The sequence below is a fragment of the Trichechus manatus genome, unplaced genomic scaffold, assembly GCF_000243295.1.
Source record: "Trichechus manatus latirostris isolate Lorelei unplaced genomic scaffold, TriManLat1.0 scaffold00027, whole genome shotgun sequence".
NCBI classification, from domain to species: Eukaryota; Metazoa; Chordata; class Mammalia; order Sirenia; family Trichechidae; genus Trichechus; species Trichechus manatus.
The window spans coordinates 9,722,119-9,742,898 of record NW_004443963.1 but is presented as its reverse complement, the minus strand read 5'-3'; the positions used below and the strand labels follow the sequence as shown (position 1 = coordinate 9,742,898).

The 20,780-nt window shown below is 41.8% G+C and overlaps 1 protein-coding gene across 1 annotated transcript in view; it reads left to right on the top strand.

Annotated features, from left to right (window-relative positions):
* The window catches only part of BPIFC (BPI fold containing family C), a 59,988-nt gene that overhangs the window by 8,398 nt on the left and 30,810 nt on the right, over positions 1-20,780 (top strand). Inside the window, exons 3-10 of the mRNA XM_004373800.2 lie at positions 504-624; positions 7,139-7,267; positions 8,408-8,563; positions 8,695-8,758; positions 11,746-11,806; positions 16,406-16,497; positions 17,737-17,913; positions 20,261-20,314. Coding sequence (XP_004373857.2) covers positions 504-624; positions 7,139-7,267; positions 8,408-8,563; positions 8,695-8,758; positions 11,746-11,806; positions 16,406-16,497; positions 17,737-17,913; positions 20,261-20,314 — 854 coding nt within the window. The remainder of the gene's footprint in view (positions 1-503; positions 625-7,138; positions 7,268-8,407; positions 8,564-8,694; positions 8,759-11,745; positions 11,807-16,405; positions 16,498-17,736; positions 17,914-20,260; positions 20,315-20,780) is intronic.

Sequence of the window (20,780 nt, the reverse complement as noted above, 5' to 3'; positions counted from 1 at the left end):
AGATTAAAGAATCTGGAAGAAATGGAGAATGTGGAATAACTTTCTGGAACTAGCCATAGCACACAGATTCTGGAAACAAATTGCCCAGATTTGACTACTGGCTCCCCCAGTTCTTAGTTGTGTGGCTTGGGGTAAAATTAATCTCTCTGAAGCTCAGTTTCCTCATCTGTAAAATGCGGATGATAATTATAATTTGATTCACTAAAGAATATTTTTTACTTTTCCTATTACACTTGTGCTGTGATCAAGTCCTTTAGCACTAGCCACACAATGAAAATTTCTCATATTAGCTCTGTGGTCTTGGGGAAGTTACTTATACTCACCGAGGATCAATTTTTTTCCATCTGTAAAACAAAGACAATAATACCCACTTTCAAGAGTTGCTGTCTTCTAAGTATCTAAGAGAATGCCTTACTCAATAAATTGAACTTGTGTGGTTAATGATATTACATCATTACCATCTTTGTTGTTATCAATAGACACTTTCTTTGTTTTCTTCACAGGCATTCAAGCTGGGATGGAGACAATCGAGCAAATGATAATGGAAAAGAGCATCCCAGATTTAAAAGGCTCTGAATCTCTTGACTTTCTAAAGATTGATTATGTGAGCTACAATTTTTCAAAGTAAGTAAAAGAGGAGAGCATTTTTATCAGAGAAATTAATCTTTAAAATTTCAGAGTCCTGGATATACTACCATATGGTCTGGTAGAATGCCTAGACCTGCAGTTAACCTTTGAGAAAGGCTTATCAGCTGGTTGACTGACGTGATAAAGAACCCAAGAAAGAAGGGTCATGTGACAGAGTGTGGCATTTGGGTCACAACACCTGCGTCCAAGTCACATCTTGGCTGCACACTCATTGTGTGTACCTGGCATGTCTGCTCTGAGACTCAAAGTGCTCGCCTCTAAGATGAACACTTTGATTCAACACAGATATCAGAAGGGGCCACCTGGCCCCTTGAGTTCTAAATGAAATTCTTGTTCATTCCATCCCCACTCTCTTAGTCATCTAGTGCTGCTGTAACAGAAATACCACAAGTGGATGGCTTAACTAACAGAAATTTGTTGTCTCACAGTAAAGGAGTCCAAATGCAGGGCTCCAGCTCCAGGGAAAGGGTTTTCTCTCTGTTGGTTCTAGGGAAAGGTCCTTGTCATCAATCTTCTCTTGGGTCTAGGAGTTTTGCAGTGCAGGGACCCCAGGTCCAAATGATGAGCTCTGCTCTTGGCTCTTCTTTCTTGGTGGTAGTAGGTCCCTCTCCTCTGTGTTCACTTCTCTCTTTTATATCTGAAAAGATACTTACTCAAGATACAACCTAATCCTGTAGATTGTGTCCTGCTTCATTAACATAACTGCTTCTAATCCTGCCTCATTAACATCGTAGAGGTTAAGATTTACAAAACATAGGATAATTACATCAGAACACAAAATGGAGGACAACCACACAATACGGGGAATTGTGGCCTAGCAAGTTGACACATTTGGGGGGAGGGAACACAATTCAGTCCATAACACCCACCTCCTACCTCCATAAACCTGGATGTAGAATTCAACCACAGTCTCTGTCTTAGCCATCTAGTGCTGCTATAACAAAAATACCACAAGTGGATGGTCTTAACAAAGAGAAATTTATTTCCTTACAGTAAAGTAGGCTAAAAGTCCAAATTCAGGGCGTCAGCTCCAGAGGAAGTCTTTCACTCTCTGTCAGCCTTCTCATCAGTGTTCCTCTGGACTAGAAGCTTCTCTGCACAGGGAACCCGGTCCAAAGGACGCACTCTGCTCCCAGCACTGCTTTCTTGATGGTATGAGGTCCCCCTGTCTTTCTGCTCACTTCTGTCTTTTATATCTCAAGAGATTGCCTCAGGACACAATCCAGTCTTGTAGATCCAGTCCTGCCTTACTAACACAACTGCCACCCATCCTCCCTCATTAACATCATAGAGGCAGGATTTACAACATACAGGAAAATCACACGGTTCCAGGAATCATGGCCCAGCTAAACTGATACACGCATTTTTGGGGGAACATAATTCAAACCATGACAGTCTCAAAAAGAAATCTACTCTCATAAATTCTTTCCTACTTTTAGTAATTTAGTCAAGATTTCAGAGGTCATAGGAATCAATCACAGGGCACATGGCCTTCTGCCCTCTAGCTGTCTAGACTCGCCCCCACCCCGCCCCTTTTTTAATCTTTCTTTTCCCTTCTCCCTCTCTCTAGCAACAAAAATTTCTTTTCCTGGTATCATGCAAAGCACTTCCGTCCATTCCTGAGCACCAAACTATTTCTGTTTCTACCCTAACTGATTTTCAACACAATTTTCTAACCAGTAAAGTTCTCTTCCTAAAAAGAATTCTGTTGACAGTTATAATCTTTTCTACCATGTTATAGTAATAAAATCAAATGTAAATATTAAACACTAAAAACCAAATGAAGTAACAAATATGAAGATATTCATAAAATTTCAATTACTGTACAAGTGTCAGTTGATATCCATAGTGACAACATAAGGACATTATTGTAAGAACAATGGAATTATCACATTGCTTCATCCAGCCCAGAGCTTTGAAGTTGTATCAATTAGAGATAAAGTGCAGTTAAATATAACAGAAAATACAAATTATAGTGACTTAAAAATAATGGGTTCATTTTATTCTCACATACAAGAGGCTCAAAGGAAACAGTCCAGGGATCCTGTGGGACCCTCATGATTTCATCAGAATCCAGTCTCCTTACCTTTTTCTGCTCTAACATCCTTCTATCCTTATGGTTGCCTCATGGTCCAAAATGGCCACTGCAGCGCCAGCCATCAAATTCATGTTTCAGGCAGCTGGAAGGAGGCAGAGACAAGAATAAAGCCTCTTATAAACTGAGTCAGTCTCCTCTTTAATAAGTTTTTTTTTTTTTTTTGCTGAAGCTTCACCATAATAATATCCTGCCTATGTATCAATAGGCTTACGTATCAACGGAGTCCTGGTGGCGCAGTGGTTAAAAGCTTGGCTGCTAACAAAAGGTCGGCAGCTCAAATCCACCAGCCGCTGCTTGGAAACCCTATGGAGCAGTTCTACTCTGTCCTGTAGGGTCGCTATGAGTCGGAATCGACTCAACAGCAATAGGTTTGGTTTTTTTTGGTTTTTGTTTTTTGGTTTTTTTTGTTTTTTGCTTGTTTATTTATTCGGTTATGTAACAACAGACAGAGGTTAGTCATATGGAGTCATCTTATTTGCAAGTGAGATTGGGAAATTAGTTTTGCAACCAGACAACTTTTTCATCCCCAACAAATTCAGGGATATTTTAGGAAAGAAGAAGAAAAATGGATGTTCATACAGCAACTGGCAGCCTCTGTCATAGTTGTCAACAAGGTCCCCAAAGGCAGTGCAGAAAGAGAATGCCTCTGTCCATCTTGAGCTGAACCTTAAAGGTTAGGGGAGAGTCAGGCATGTATAAGGAGTTCTCTGTGACTGTGACTCACAATTGTGCTCCAATGCTTCATCAATCCAGTGATAATTCCTTGCCACTCCAATCCTTTGGAGTAATCATTTCCCCGGTGTCAGGGACAACATTCTATAAAACCAAGAGTTTTTGTTTTGTTTTGTTTCGTTTCTTGGGACAGTGACCTAGGGGAAGCTCCTAGTGGATGTCCTAATTTGTATAAAGTCAGCCATTCAACAAGTATTTATTTAGCGCCTACTTAGCTAGGCATAACGGGTATCCTAGTGAACAACACAGACGTGCAGGGTGCCCTTGGTGTCCAGTGGAGAGATGGGCATTAAATTATCTAATGAAAATGATAATAATGCCACAGCAGAAAAATACAAGATGAATTGCATAATACCAAGTGCAGGTGAAGATAAGGAAAAACAGGTGCTCTTGTGCATTGCAGATTAGAGCAGATAAACTGGTACAACAATTCTAGATCTGCGCTGTCCAAACAGTAGCCACTAGCCACATGTGGCTATTGAGCATTTGAAATGTGATTAGTGTAACTGAGGAACTAATTTGCTAATTTATTTCATTTTGATTTTAATTTAAAACCGACACGCAATTCAGTTACTGAAAAACGTTTAAGTATGTTTGGAACAATTTGGGTATCCAAATTTGCTTTTTCAACTGCAAATTTTATAAATTCTTAATACAGGTCAAGTATTTCCAATGAAAATTCATTGAACTGAGATGTATCATGAGTGTAAAATAGTAAAATACATACCAGATTTTGAAGATTCATTTTGGAAAAAATAAAAGAAAGTATCTCATTAATAATTTTAGATGATCACATGTTGAAACGATATTTTGGATATATTGAGTTAATTTAAAAATATTAATAAAATTAATTTTTCCTTTTTACTTGGCCTTTTTATGTGCCTACTAGAAAATTTTAAATTATAGATGTGGCTCATATTGTATTTCTATGGAACAATGCTGTTTTAGAACATGATTTACAAGTATTTTTTTTTAATATGCATGACCTTAGACCCCAAAATTCCACTTCTTAACACTTCTCTAAATAAACCTATGCACAGAAGTAGCGTGTAGGAGGATGTTCATTGCAGCATTGTTTATAACACAGAAATACCACAAACAACCTAGATGTCCATCAAACAAGGGAATAACTTTTTTTTTTAATGATAAGTCCACAGCTTGGAATATTTTGCAGCAGTTATAAATAATGGGTTAAATTTACATGTATCAAAATGAAAATATTTTCAAAACATGTTAAATGAATATCTGCGAGGCTATTCTGACAGTGGGACTCAGAACGTGTGTTATGGATTTAATTGTGTCCCCCCAAAAAATGTGTGTCAACTTGGCTAGTCCATGATTCCCAGTGTTGTGTGATTATCCACCATTTTGTCATCAGATGTGATCTTCCTATGTGTTTTAATCTTACCTCTATGATGTTAATGAGGTGGGATTATCGGCTGTTACGTTAATGAGGCAGGACTCAACCTACAAGATTAGGTTGTATCTTAAGTCAATCTCTTTTGAGATATAAAAGAGAGAAACGAGCAGAGAGACGTGGGGACCTCATACCACCAAAAAAGCAGTGCCAGAAGCAGAGCGCATCCTTTGGACCCAGGGTTCCTGCACAGAGAAGCTCTTAGACCAGGGAAGAATGATGACAAGGACCTTCCCCCAGAGCAGACAAAGAGAGAAAGCCTTCCTCTGGAACTGGCACCCTGAACTCAGACTTGTAGCCTCCTAGACTGTGAGAGAATAAATTTCTATTTGTTAAAGCCATCCACTTATGGTATTTCTGTTATAGCAGCACTAGAACTAACAGGAAATAGGTAGAAAGGGATGCATAAAAGGGGAAATAACAAACAATCATTTCTTATCAGCTATCACATTTATGTTAAAAAATTTCCTAATCTTGGTTCATAACAGTGCTTTTCTCCTGCACAGCACTTATACACACATGATTTCATTTTATCTTTCCAACCTACCCAAGAGTAATACTTTCTCTGAGTGATTAGCTCAAAGAGGTTAAGTACCTTGTACAAGGCTGCACAGCTAGTACAAAACTTGGCTCCAGGTCGAGTGCACAATGTATGAAGTGGCATAACCTAGTGGTTGACAGCGCAGTCTGGAAACGGATTCAGGAGGGTTCCAGGTCTTGTTCTACTGCTTATACGTGACCTGAGCCGAGTTCCTTATCTTCTCATCTCTGAGCTGGAGATTGCAGAAACAGCAACTACCTCAGAGGGTCGTTGTGCAGGTTCAAGTGAATTAATGCATGTAGAGTGCTTACACAGTGCCTGGCAGGTAGTGATCACTCAATAGATGTCCATAATAATAAGTTATCGTAAAGCATGTGGCCATCTATCTATGGAGATTACATGCAACTCATGGCCTCCTAATTACCTGTTAGGCAGTCTAGAGAATCCTTAAAAAAAAAAAAAAAACCTTTTGTCGTCAAGTCGATTCCAGCTCATAGCGACCCTGTAGAACAGAGTAGAATTGCCCCATAGGGTTTCCAGGGAGCAGCTGGTGGATTCGAACTGCCGACCTTTTGGTTAGCAGCCAAGCTCTTAACCACTGCACCACCAGGGGAAGTTAAATCTCTAAAATAAGTTTCTCAACTAGGGGAGATACTGCCCATATAGAGGCCACTTGGAAACAGGCAGGGGGTCACATTTTTGATTGTCTCAATGACTGGGAGGTGGCACTGCTGGCGTTTAGTTGGCATATATGCCAAATGTCCTGCAAGGTGCATGACAGTCCTCTACAAAAATAGTCATTCCATCCAAAATACTAATATCATCCCCACTGAGAAACTCTGGGACAGCTGAAGGAAAAAATAATGGTGACAATGTTTTATATTTTTGTTTTTAAAGAAGCTATAGAGAATTAGATTATTTTATTATTTGCCAGTTTATTTCTACATGTGTTCATTTCTGCCCTCAATTTGGCACAAGGGGCTTCCTACCAAGGGCTTGAGAGGAATTATAAAGTAGTGCACAGAAATGGCACTGCAGACATGAGGTTCCTTCCTCTATAGATAGATTGGATGGATGGATGGTTGGATAACTAGATAGGTAGGTAGGTGAGTAGGTAAACAGACAGACAGATAGACAGCCGCCGTCCAGTCAGCTCTGACTCACGGTGACCTTATGTACAACAGGACGAAATGTTGCATCATCCTAACGATCACCAGCATGTTTGAATCCATTGTTGTGGTTATTATGCCAATCTATCTCACCAAGGGTCTCCCTCACCCTGGCGCGCCCTCTACTTCACCGAACATGATATTCTCCTCCAATGATTGATTCCTCCCAATGACATATCCAAAGCAAGCAAGTCGAACAATGTTCTGTTGTGATTCACAAAGTTTTCATTGGCTAATTTTTGGAAGTAGATAGCCAGGCCTTTCTTCCTAGTCTGCCTTAGTCTAGAAGCTCTGCTGAAACCTGTCCATCATAAGTGACCCTGCTGGTATTTGAAATACCAATGGTATAGCTTCCAGCATGATAGCAACATGCAAGGCACCACAGTACAACCAACTGTCAGATGGGTGGTGGTCCTTCCTCTATAGGAATGCACTGTTGACCATCAGGAATTCTACAACCGCATTTCCAATTTTGCTTTACTTAGAGATGTGCTGGAAGAGTTGCACTAACTCCTTTGTTTCTTGTTTTACAGCATAAAAATCAAGTCCCTTTCATTTCTAAATACTTCATTAGCCTTTGTGCCTGGAGTGGGAATCAAAGTGCTCACCAATCACGGAACTGCCAACATCAGCACAGACTGGGAAGTCAAGTCTCCGCTTTTGTGAGTATTCTACTGAAGTCTGCTACCGTACTGGGAAGGTATGGAGCAAAAATGGAAAATCTGTAAACTCGCCAACCTTTTTTGATGTTAGGCTTCTTTCCTTCAGTCTTTAATAATCCTTCTCAAGAGCGTCTTTTTTTTTTTTTTTTTTCCCAGTAGAGATTTAAACCAGAGTATCGTCACTCTGGTGGTTCTGAAAAGCATGTTTCCCCTAAAGTCACAATAATCTATCAAAATGTCATTTAAGATTCTCAAAGAGCTAGAGGTCCCCATCTGTCAGAGCAACAGACATGTGCCTCAACACTTTAGATACAGCAGTGAATCACTGAATGGTCTTGAGCACATCATTCAACACACTTCCCGTCCATGTGGTGGCTGTTGTTCATTGCCATCAAGTCGATTCTGACTCATGGCGACCCCATGTATGCAAAGTGGAACTGCGCCATAGGGCTGTCAAGGCAGTGACCTTTCTGAAGCAGATCACCAGGCCTGTCTTCGAGGCACCACTGAGTGGGTTTGAACTGCCAACCATTCAGCTAGTAATTGAATGCTTAACTGTTTGCGTCACCCAGGGACTCTCTTCCCCCCATTAACAGCATGTGAAAGTGAATGTGTTCATTCATTAGTCACTGAGTCATCAACCACTTATCAAGGGCTTATTCTGTGTCAGGCCCTGTGCTAAATCCTGGGAACATGAGGGTGAATAACACACAGTCCATTCCCTCAAGGAGTTCATAGACTGTATCGAAGTGTACTTTCCCCATCCGGGAGCTATGCCCATCCTGAATAAGGAAGGTGATGCCAACTTTACATCTGACCTCCTTTTTCCTAGCAAACATTGTATATGTACGGACCTCAGTATGTGCTCAGCCACCACCAGGGCCAGAGCACTTAGGATGGAATAACCACAGGGTTCCTAGAGCTAACATCATTCACATATTCATTACTTCATTTGTCCAGTAAATATTCGTTCAACGCCTACTCTAAGCCATACCCTGTGGTAGGTGCTGGGAATCCAGAGGTGGCCATGTGAAAGTCCCTGCCCTCGAGGAGCTTAGACTCTGTGGGTAACCAAAGAACCAAGATACAGCTCCACTCCCTGGGCAGGCTGGGGTAACCTGGCACTTTTTCTCTCAACAGCCAAGATGCAGGAAGAGCTAATCTGTTCCTCTCTGGGACCTTCTTCACTGGTATACTTAACCTGTCCCGAAATGACTTTGGTCACCCAACTGTGAAGCTCCAAGACTGCCACGCTCAAGTGAGCCATGCCCACGTCTCGTTCTCTGGAGAACTCAGGTGAGCAAGAGAACCATAGTGAGTAGTGGCTGGTCTGGGGCTAGATTCTCAGGCAGTCCCTTGGGGGAGGTTTATAACCTCCAGATTTTGGTCCCTGAGTAAGCACCTTTATTTATTTTCTTTTTTCCTAGTGTCGTGTATAACTCCTTTGCTGAGCCCCTGGAGAACCCCATTTTAAAGACCTTAAATGAAATGGTAAGTCTTTAGAGGTTAGACAACCGTGGTAAAATGCCATCAGCAGCAGAACAGTTCTGCTATCCTTTAATCAATTCTTGGTCAATAAATCTTTATTGAGCAGCTACTGCATTCCAGGCACCATCCTAGGCACTTTCAAACACAGTATCCTTTGCAACTTAGTAACGGTTTCTTAAGTGCCTACTATGTGCAAACACTGTGGTAGGACAAGGGAGGCAGAGACGAATAAAACAACATTCCTTCCCTCAAGTTTCTCAGCCTAGGGTGGGTGAAATCAACAGAACTTATCTATTGTTTCCCTACTGCGTGCCCAGCATTGGGATAGGGTCTTTTGGGGATATAAAAGAATAAACTTATCATCTATCTAGGCGAAACAAACTCGGGCGAGTGAAACAATAACTGAACGAGTACTTCAATCTAGTACTTGGTGACAAGATGACCAGATTGAACAGAGAAATGGAAACAATTAAAGAAATAGGGCCTGAGTTTAATAGTGGTTATCAGGGGCTGGAGGGAGGGTAATGGGAGAAATTATTGTTTAGGAAGCGATGAGTTTTTGTTTATGAGGATAAAACATTTGGCAAAGGATATTGGTGATGGTTGCCTAACATGACTGATGTAATTAATCTCACTGAATTGTGTATGTGGAAAATGTTGAATTGACAAATGTGGTGCTATATTTGTTATTGTTTCAATAACAAAAAGAAAGAAAGAAAGAAATAGGGCCTGGAGGTTTCCTAGAGAGAGATTTTTTGGAGAATTCAGGACTTGAGTTGAGCCTTGAAGCATAGGTAGGGTTTGGATAGGTAAGGAGTGGGGAAGAAGGAAGAATATTTCCAGCAAACAGAAACAATATAAATTAAGATGGCTTCCAAAGCTATAAGTATCTAATTCTCTAGAAGTCAGGGAAGATGAAAGACAGAATTGTCTGTGTGCCCTCTTGCCAGTGCTGCCCATACGTTGCCTAAACCCTTTCCCTGTATTCTGGGGGAGGCAAGGACAGGAATGATGAGGACTGAAAGAGAAGGGAAACTTGGAATTCCTAGAGGCAAGGACGGTATCTGGCTGTCCCCATCTCCTGAGCGCTCAGCTCAATGCTAGGCAGAGAGTAGATGCTCAGTGAAAGCCGGCAAGGAGATCAATGTTCCAAAACACTAAACGCCTGTCCAAGGAAGTTACACAGCTGGTAAGAGGACTCTAGAGCATGTTTTTTCCCACGGTCTTTCTCCTTCCTTACCTGGCAGGTGCTAAGGGCCAGTAAATGTGCATATTAAAGGGTGACATTTTAAAAGACTGTGCTGTCACCTTCAAGGACCCCACGCTCGATCTGGCAATCTATGGGGCAGTTCTATGCTATCACATGGGGTCGCTGTGAGTCAGAATCAACTCAATGGCACCCAACACACTCAGCCAATAATGTTTCTGTGGAGTCTAAATATACCACTTAGAGAGAGTAGATACGTTGCTTCTATAATTCTCTCTGTGTCACTAAAAAAAAAAAAAAATTACTGTCAAGTCAATTCTGACTTATAGTGACCCTATAGGACAGAGTGGAACTGCCCCATAGGGTTTCCAAGGAGCAGCTGGTGGATTTGAACTGCCAACCTTTTGGTTAGCAGCCCAACGCTTAACCACTGTGCCACCTGGTCTCCAAGAAGTTGAATTCAGCCTCCCTGTCAGGGAATCGAACTCCGGTCTGCCGCGTGACAGGCAGGGACACTCACCACTATACTAACAAGGATGGCCTCTGTGCCACTAGAAGGTAGAAAAGAAGGCTCAGCCCACAGCTGTCCAGGTGTGCCAGATCCGATTTCAAATTCTAGCTATATAACTCCATACAACTGCTTTATCTCTCTAAGTTTCCGTTTTCTCATCTGTAAGTAGGAGACAGTAGTACTTGCCTTTCAAGGTTGTAATTGAGGATGAAAAGAGGTTAAAACAACAATAGCTAATATTGGCTGAATGCTTCCTATGAGCTGGGCAATTTTATGTGGATTACCTCCATTTCCACTCTCAACAATCTAATCAGGTAGTTAGAATTATTATCCCTATGTCACAGATGGGGAAATCGAGGACAGAGAGTACAAGTAACTTGCCAAGGGATTCAACCCTAGGCATCCAGACTCTGCTCCTAACCACTACGCTGAGTGCTTAGCACCACGCCTCACACACAGCAGGTACATCAATGTTGGCAGTCTTCACCCCTCTACACCAGTTGACTTTGACTCATGGCGATCCCATGTGCCTCAGAGTAGAACTGAGCTCTATAGGGCTTTCAAAGGCTGATTTTTTGGAAGTAGATTTCCAGGGTGATTTTTTGGAAGCAGATTGCCAGGTCTTTTCTTCTGTGGAGCTGCTGGTGGATTCAAACCACCAACCTTTGGATTAACAACTATTGCAAACTGCTTGCACCACCCAGGCTCCTTATTCACCCTTCTACAGATACTATTTAATCTGTTAAAGACTAATTTTCTGATTGCAAAGGGAGGAAGCTACAAAATGGCTCTTTCAGCTCTGATCTATTGGGCTCTCAGACTAGCCCAGGGGAAAAGGAAAGGCAGCTGATCTAAACACTCCAGGCTGGTCGTGGGGCCACTGCCAGAGGAGGCAGGAGGTAGATGGCACCCCCGGCAGTGGGGAAAGGGATGGTCGTTGGGCAGCAGTTTCCTCAGGTCTGACAGCAGTAGCATGGACTGGGACATGTGCCCTGTCATGCCACAGAGAGAAAAGCAAAGGGCTCGCTCTTTTACGGGGCTAGCAGGGTGTAGACCCAGTTGCTATGGAGATTCAATGATGTGCCATTGAAGTATCTTAAGGCCCACAGGCATCAACTAATTTAAGGGAAAGTCTTGATGACCAAAGAGAGATCGTCTCCTAACCGGATGGCCTTTGTTTGCAGGGTCTAGGGCCATAAATAGGGGTTTCTAGTTTGTAGGACAATATGATAACTTGCTTTTTTTTTTTTTTTTAATTCCTTTTGTGGCCAGCTCTGTCCTATGATCACCAGTGAGGCTGGAGCACTAAATGCTAATCTTAGCATGCTGGAGGGTGAGTCTTAGAATTGTCTCTTCTGGCTGGTTCTCTTCCCACCTTCAATTGTTTGTGGGCTTCAGGTTTGCTTTTCAATGCAGTACAGCTCCAGCTCTTCATTATGCTTTACCCTCCGCCAATTAGCACCACAGGAAGGTGTCTGGGGAGGACACGCTCTGTGTATAGGGCATGTTCTCTTCTGCTGGTAACCAACTGCAAGTCCAACTTCACGTCCACTGCAGGGAAGGGTGGCTCCTGGGGACTATATGCCAGTCAGGGAATTCAACCCTCATGAGCTTTAATCCTCACTCTGACACAAAATCCATCCTCTTCAGAATGATTAATGCCCATCTGACCAGGTTATTCCCCTGCCCTAACTCTTTCAGAGGCTACTTACTTTCTTTATGATCCAGTCCAAAGGCTTTAACATGGACTCACCATGCTCCGGTTCCTCTCTCGGCTTCACCTTGTACTTTTCAAGTAATCAAGCTGCTTCTCCTGCCCCCTATACCTCCTGCCTTTCCTCTCTGTTTTGGAGAGCTTTCTCTTCCCTCTGCTAATTTACTCATTTCATAGATGTTTGTTGAGTACCTATTTCTGTGCCAGTACTGTGCTAAGCCCTGCCCTTCCACTCTCTACCCTTCACCCTTCTCTTGTTCTATCCACTCCTCTTTATCTTTGAAGACTCAGCCCAGCCATAATCTCTTCAAGAAATCTTACCTGACAGCCCACACACCAAAAAATCACATCTCCTCTATGTTCTCATGATAAAACCCATTGCCATCGAGTGGATTCTGACTCTTAAGACAGAGTAGAACTGCCCCAGTGGGGTTCCAAGCCTGTAATCTTTACAGGAGCAAACGGTCACATTTTTCTCCCAGTGTTCCCATGATACTTTGGAAGCATCTCTCTCTTTCCTCTTCCTGTATGCATTCACCAATAATGTATTGAGCACTTTTAATAGGCAGGGCTCTGTTTGGGTCTGGAGTCCTGGTGGCACAGTGGTTAAGAGCTCGGCTGCTAATCAAAAGGTCGGCAGTTCGAGTCTACCAACTGCTCCTTGGAAACCCTATAGGGCTTGGAAATCCAGTAAGGTCACTATAAGTCAGAATCGACTCGATGGCAACAGGTTTGGTTTTTTGGTTTGTTCAGGGTCTAGGAATGCAGCAATAAACCTGGAAGACAAAAATCCCTGCGCTCGTGGCACTAATGGAAGAAGACATTCAAAAAGAAACATAAATAAGTAAAATCCAAGAAGAAACATAATTGTAGGGAAGGACTGGGAAAAGGTTTTCTTTTTAGAGAGTGTGACCAGGAAGGGCATCACTGAGCAGGTGATGTTAGAGTAAGGACCTGAAGGAAGTAGGGAGTGAGCCTCTCCTACTTCTGGATGGAGAATGTTCCAGGTAGAGGAACCCACAAGTACATAAACCCGGAAGAAGGAGCATGCCAAGTGTGTAGGGAAATGGAAGGAGGCCAGCACTGGGAGCAGAGGGAGTGAGGAGGAAAATAGTCAGAGGTGGGGTCAAAGAGGGGATGGGGAAAGAGCATGGTTAGATCTTCAGGGCTCTGTAGGCAATTGCAAAGACTGGCTCTTAGTAAGTTTGAGAGAGATGGAAAGTTCTGAGCATGGGCTGGCATGACCTGACTTATATTTGAACAAGGTCACTCTGGCTTCTGTGTTATTAATAGACAGGAAGAATTGGGTAAGTGTGGAACCAATTAAGAGACTACTGCAGCAATGTAAGTGATCAATTATAGCAACTGGCTTAGGTGGAGTGAAGAAAGTGGTAAGAAATGTTCAGGTTCTGGATATACTTTGAAGGTAGAGATAGTGGTGTTTGCTGACAGATCGAATGTGAGTCATAAGAGGAGTCGGGGATGACACCAGGTTTTTACCCTGAGCAACTGTAAAACTGGAAGAATGGAATTACCATTTACTGAGATGGAGAAGATTATAAGAAAAATGGGTTTGTAGTAGAACTATCAGGAGCTCAGTTTTAGATCTGCACTTACTACACTGCTTTGTAATGTCGTGCTTATATGTCTGTCTTCTCTGTCAGACTATGAGTTTCTTGAGGGCAGGAACTCTGTCTGACTCATCTGTGTTCCCAGACCCAGGCAATACTCCCAGACCCAGCCCAATACTCTTGTTGTTAGTTGCCATGGAGTCAATTCTGACTCATGACAACCCCATATGTCATAGGGCAGAACTGCCCCCATAGCATTTTCTTGGCTGTAATCTTAATGGAAACAGAGCAGATCACCAGGCCTTTTCTTCTGCTGTACTGTTGGGTAGGTTCAAACCAAGGCTTAGAACCAGTTCCTTTTCTCCTTCGAACCCTGCTGAGAATTCACATTTCTAACAAGTTCCTTGCTGAAAATTTGCATTTCCACCCTAGATACACTGAATCAGAATCTACATTTTAACAGATCCCCAGATGATTCTTATGTATAACTTCCTGGGAACTTGTTAGAAATGCAAATTCTCAGCAGGGATTCGAAGAGGAGCGAACCAGTTTGAAGCCCTGGTTCAAACCGCCCACCTTAAGGTTAGCAGCCTAGCACAAACCATCTGTGCCATCTAGGGACCTCCTGAAAAAAAAAAAATACTAAACCTGTTGTCGAGACAGTTTCAACTGATAGCGACCCTATAGGACAGAGTAGAACTGCCCTGGAGAGTTTCCATGGAGCAGCTGGTGAATTTGAACTGCCAACCTTTTAGTTAGCCAAGATCTTAACCACTGTACCACCAGGACTCCAGAGAACTACGAGGTTCAATAAATACTGGATTGATGGATGGAGGGAAAGACTGATGAATGGATGTATATGGATGAAAGAAAAGAAATGGATTGGGAAGGGAGGAAAAAAGAAAGAAGATGTAGTGAGGAAAGAACTGGACGAGGATTCCCATGTCCTAGTTTGCCTTGGAGGAGCCCTAGTGGCACGAATAGTTAAGCACTCAGCAGCTAACCAAAAGACTGGCAGACCAAACCCACCCAGATACTCTGCAGGAGAAAGACCTGGCTATCTGCTTCTGTAAAGATTACAACCTAGAAAACTTTGTGGGGCAGTTCTGCTCTGTCACATGGGGTCGCTATGAGTCAGAATTGACTCAATAGCACCTAACAACAACAACAGTTTGCCTTGAGAAAATTTCTTTACCTCTGGGAGTCTCAGTCTCCTTGCCTATTAAATGGCTACTGTCCTGCTTCCCTCACAGAGTGATAATTGGGGTCCACTGAGATTGAAATTTGAAAGTATTTTTAAATAGTAACATAAACCAAATTAAAAAACAAACAAACAAACCCACAGTCGTTGACTCGATTCCATCTCTTAGCGACCCCATAGAGTTTCTGAGGCTGTAAATCTCTATGGAAGCAGACTGCCACATCTTTCTTCCATGGTTTCAAACTGCCGGCCTTTCGGTTAGCATTCAATCACTTTAACCACTGCGCCACCAGTTATTATTCCCTTACCTTAGCAAGTCACTTCATCTCTTCTTGCTTCTTCTCTCCATCAAATGGCACAAACCAAATATGACATGCAAGAAGAGAAAATGTGATATTCATGTGGTGATCAGGAAAGCAACTCTCCCCAGGCCAAATTGGAAACCCAAGCACCACACCACCGCCTATACAGCCTGTCTCAGACCCTGAAATTCATGCTTCCTGAGAACTCTAAAATTGGTTGCCATGGAGTCGATTCCAACTCCTGGTGACCCCACATGTGTCAGAGTAGAACTGTGCTCCACAGGGCTTTCAATAGCTGACTTTTTGGAAGTAGATGGCCAGGCCTTTCTTCCAAGGGGCCTCTGGATAGACTCAAACCTCCAACCTTTCAATTAGCAGCCAAATGCATTAACCATTTGCACCACTCAGGGGCACACATGGGGTCACCATGAGTCGGAATCAACTCAATGGTAATTTTTTTTGTTTTGTTTTGGAGAACTCTACCCACTATTCCCTGATCCCCTTCTACTCTCCTCTAAAAATGAAAATAAAAAAATTCTTAAATTAGTAGCACTGTGTGCATGGGAATTTTCTTGGCCTCTCCAATTAAGTGGAGTGTATTCTCTCTCACTCACACGCACGCATGCACGCACACACAATATCTCCTTTTTAAAAGTATTTCAAGTTACAACAGTAAGTCATACTCGTTGTAAAAAAAATAAATAAATAAAGATCTAGCTACATTTATAACATAGAGCTTGAAAGCTTGAAAGTCTCTCATTATACCAACCCAGTATGTGTGGCTTGGTATTGATAAGGGACTTTGTGCTAATTTTTTTTTTTTAAAGAAAGATGTATATTGTGTGTGTGTCTGTGTGTGTGTGTGTCTGTGTGTGTGCACACACACATGCCTAAGAGAATATACTCCAAAATTTTACTGATGCTTCTCAGGGTAATGTGATTATAAAGGATTTTCACTCTCTTTTTTTGACGTATCTATTTTTCCTGGGTTTTCCAAAAGTACACGTGTATTACTTTTGGAAAGGGGAATTGTTATTTTAAATAGAGGATTAAAAATTATATTACCATGGATAGACATTATTTATATATTGATATTATCCTATGCTTTTACTGAATTTAGACTTTTTTTCTCTTGGTTGTTTAGTTCTAACCAAGATCGACAACCATACTCTGCTGGATTATTCCCTAATCGATTCTCCAGAAGTTACTGAGAATTACATGGACCTGAATTTGAAGGTAACTTTATCATCATCAGAATCCTCATCCTGACTGTCAACAGTCAGTATTTGGAGAGCAAATATGTGCAAAAAGAAATAAACGTACATGTTCTTCAAATAATTTCCTTTCCTTTCAAGCAATTCCTTCATGTTTATGCTCTTTCAAAAGACTCTAGAACATTTTCTTGATCAGCAAATGATTATTTGGAATGTACAACATATGTCTGCCTTCTTCACAAGAAGTATATCATGATGTCTTTGCCTCTGGGAATAGGTTTGAGGCTAGAAAGCAGCAAGAAGAGTAGTCTCAATATATTGAACTTGACACATGAGTAGATTACACACGTTAATACTTTTATTCTTAACTCTCAGAGCCATTAGCACATGAAAATGTGTTTGCTGATTCTGACAAAGCGCTTAATTGTGCTTATGTTTAGTCTTATTCCCAAGGCTAACGTCATTGCTTTTTAAAATGCACAATGGCTTATATTTCACTCATTCAGAGTCATTCAAATCAGCTAAATATTATACAAGGCAAGATTTTGGAATAACACCCAGGACTAATGAGAACAGGGTTAGGAACGCCACAAAAATGCTTTAAACCATTTGGAGTCCTGGGTCCTTCTGGCTCTTTCTGTGACTCCTCAGGTGCTCAGCAGTCACAGGTTTTGAAGGTCAAGGGTTTGACATCTCTACGCGGCACTTTAGGAGCTGTTCAGAACTGGTCCTTTCCAGCTAAATGCCCCTGCTTTCCTTTCTCTGAGAAAGGTACCAGCAAGGAGAGTCCCACTGGGTTATACCCCACGGTGGATAGACATGCTTAAATACGCACAAGAAGTCATTAGAGCTTTTAAGCATAGTTACTGGTGAAGAAATTAGAAGACCTGATCATTTTTTCATTCCTATGGAGTATCTGGAGGACCTGGGCCATCCGGGCAGTTAATACGCTCAGCTGCTAACAAAAAGGTTAGAGGTTCGAGTCCACCCACAGGCACCTCAGAAGATAGGCCTGGTGGTCTACTTCTAAAAGGTCACAGCCATTGAGAACCCTATGGAGCATAGTTCTACTCTGAAACACATAGGGTCGCCATGAGTCAGAATCGACTCCACGGGCAACTGCATTGTTTTTGTTGTTGCTGTTGTTTTTGTCTAGTTTCTGGAATTTCGCTTATTCTGACTTGAGAGAGTCTACCTTCTTTAATCCTGCACATTTGAGTTTTTACCTGGTACATTACTCTTTCTCTCTGTTTTCCCACAGGGCACATTCTACCCACTGGAAAACCTTGCTGACCCTCCCTTCTCACCAGTTCCATTTACACTCCCTGAACGCAGTGACTCTATGCTCTATGTTGGAATCTCTGACTATTTCTTTAAATCTGCATCCTTTGCTCACTTCACAGCTGGGGCTTTCAATGTCACTTTCTCCACAAAAGAGGTGAGTAGAGTGAACACATGATGGCAGTTGGCACTAGTATTTAATCTTTTTATAAGTATCCCATTATAAGACTTTCATGTCATGGTTTCTATTTGTGAGCTGACACTCATAGCAGGACAATGAATTGAGGAATTCTGAAGCGAACATTGTTATTAGTTGGGGAGTTGTTCCCAGTTCTGTTAATGTCGGGTTTTTTCGTGATACCTGGAGACTTTTGCAGATTGACCTTAAAGAATTTCAAGATTCCCCACCACCAACACCACTTATTATCTGTGACCATGGGTAATTTCAATTAATTTAACTTCTCTGTGCCAGTTTCCTCATTTGGAAAATGGAGATAATAATAGTTCCACACTCAAAGAGCTAATATGGGCATTAAAGAGGTTTAAATACATGTAAAGCATGAATACCAATGTCTGGCAAATAGTAAGTGTTAAATAAGTGTTGCTTAACATCATCAGTATTATTACTCGTTGCGTTACGCCAACATAAAGATTTCTCCTGATGACTGGATAAATAAAATGTGGTATATACATACAATGGGATATTACTCAACCATAAAGAGAACTGAAGTCCTGGTGCATGCTACAACATGGATGAACCTTAAAAATGTTATGCCGAGTGAAATAAGTCAGACACAAAAGGACAAGTACTGTATGATCCCACTTACATGAAAAGGGCAGATGTATAGAGACCAAAGCTTATTAGTGGTTGCCAGGGCTGGGAGAAGGGAGAGAGGGGAGTCATTGCTTAGGGGGCATTGAGTTTCTGTTAATGTGGTGGAATAATTTGGAAATGGATAGTGGTAATGGTTGCAAAACATAATCGATGTCACTGAATTATACGTAGAAAAATTGTTGAACTGGTAAATGTTCTGATACATATGTGTATTCTTACCACAATAAAAAAAAGTCTCTCCTGTTAGCAATTGCAACTGATTTATCCACAGGGACCAGTAATAGTACAGATACTCACTGATTCTCTTTGCCATGTGCCTCCTTCTTATAAGGAGAACACTTTCTCCAACCAGTCAACCAACGACATTTGTTGAAATCCCTTATGATTCTTTTTGCTCTTGTAAAAATGGCTTGGGGGCAGTGTCTGACCTCCTCTAACTTCACAAAGGAAAGGAGAATCACGATCAACAGCCCAAGGCTGATTCCTGAGAGGTGGAAGTCAGACAGGCCTCCTCTCTCCGCCATCTTTACCAACTCTATCGCCAGTCGTCCCTCCCACAGAACTCTCTACTTCTCAATGGCCACACAGAACTCACAGACCATACTCATGATTATGAGGTTTATTAGGGAAGCAACAGGTTACAATTCAGGCTCAGGAACACTCAAGGATACAGTTCTTCCATCAGGACAGCCTCTTCCCAGCTAAGCTGGCACGCCTCTCCCTGGCCCTAGGCCTCTGCCCAAAGACATTCAGCTTTCTTTCTCCATGGGCCAGGCCGGGAATCCCACTGACTTGTTTCCTGCTGCCGGGTCTCTGCTGCCAGGTTTCTCCTGCCAGGTCTCTCCTGACACCACTTCTCAGCATCTTCAGGGTTGCAGCTAGCTCACTCTTTGAGTCTCCTGGTTCCAGGAGCTTCTCAGCACAAGGATCCTGGGTCCAAAGGACACGCTGACTCCCAGCTGTTCTTCCCTTGTGTTGGTGGGATTCTCCTCATTTCCCACCTCTGGAATGGTTCATTTCAAGCCCAGAGGGATGACAAAACTGACCAGTACCTTTGGTGGGCCACAATTACCCTATTACACAGTCTGCCCAATCACTTGAGTGGGAGACACAGGACCATGGCTAGAAAGGCCACACATAACAGTGATCTATCACACCACGGCTCTATTGGTCTTACTTATACAAGTAGTTATAAATCTTATGTTCAAAGTCCTAAGTGTGGTAACACCAGCTACTTTGCAGCGCTGAGAATCAGACACTTCTAACTTCCTACCTGAAAACCATTCATTTGTGAAGGTAAATCACTTAAGCATCATGTGCCTCGATAATCTATAAAAATGAGGACAATAATACAAGGCTTATTGTTAACGACTATAAAATGTTTATATACATGGCTGATACGTATATGATAGATACAGTGTTCCCAAGGTTAACAGACACTTACTGAAAAGTCTTAACTTCCTACATGACCTTGAACAAGTTGCTTTATTTCTCTGGGTGTCAGATTTCCTGTAAATGTGCTATAGGATGATAGGTTGCCTTCAAATACCAAACATTTTGTGGTGCAACAGCTTCATAATTTATAAAATTATAGGGAACACTTCATTTTCCCTATAAAGCAAAGCCAGGTAAAAGATCTTACACTAATGTTTTGATCCTTAATTTCCAGATTTCCAATCATTTTGTTCAAAACTTCCAAGGCTTTGGCAATGTGCTCTCCCGGGTGAGTGCTAAGGGTTTGACTCCTTGGTAGTAAATTTTGTTTCATTACAGGTACTTCTGGAAGACTAGTAGGTTCTTTATATTCCTTTTTGGTCCAAGCGTGAGTCCATCTTTACATTCTTAAGAGTTTTGTTTGTTTGTTTTTAATCAAATATCTGTAAATATTCACTGAGCAATACAAGTTACTAATCAAGGCATTGAAAGTTCACAAAATAAATCATCTGTTTCATCTACATGATTCCACCACTTTTGAAATAATTAGTTTAAATGGAAAGTGAAGGACTAGTTTCCATCATTTGTGACTTTGCTAAAACCAAAAAGCAACTATTAATATTATGCCTTCGTTGCATATTATGCATTAGCATAGCTAAGTATTGGACATAATGTATCGAGAGGCACAGGTTTTGCCTTTAAGGACAGAAAGATGGTCATGCGGCATCTTGATTTGAGAGTCAGACAGACCAGAG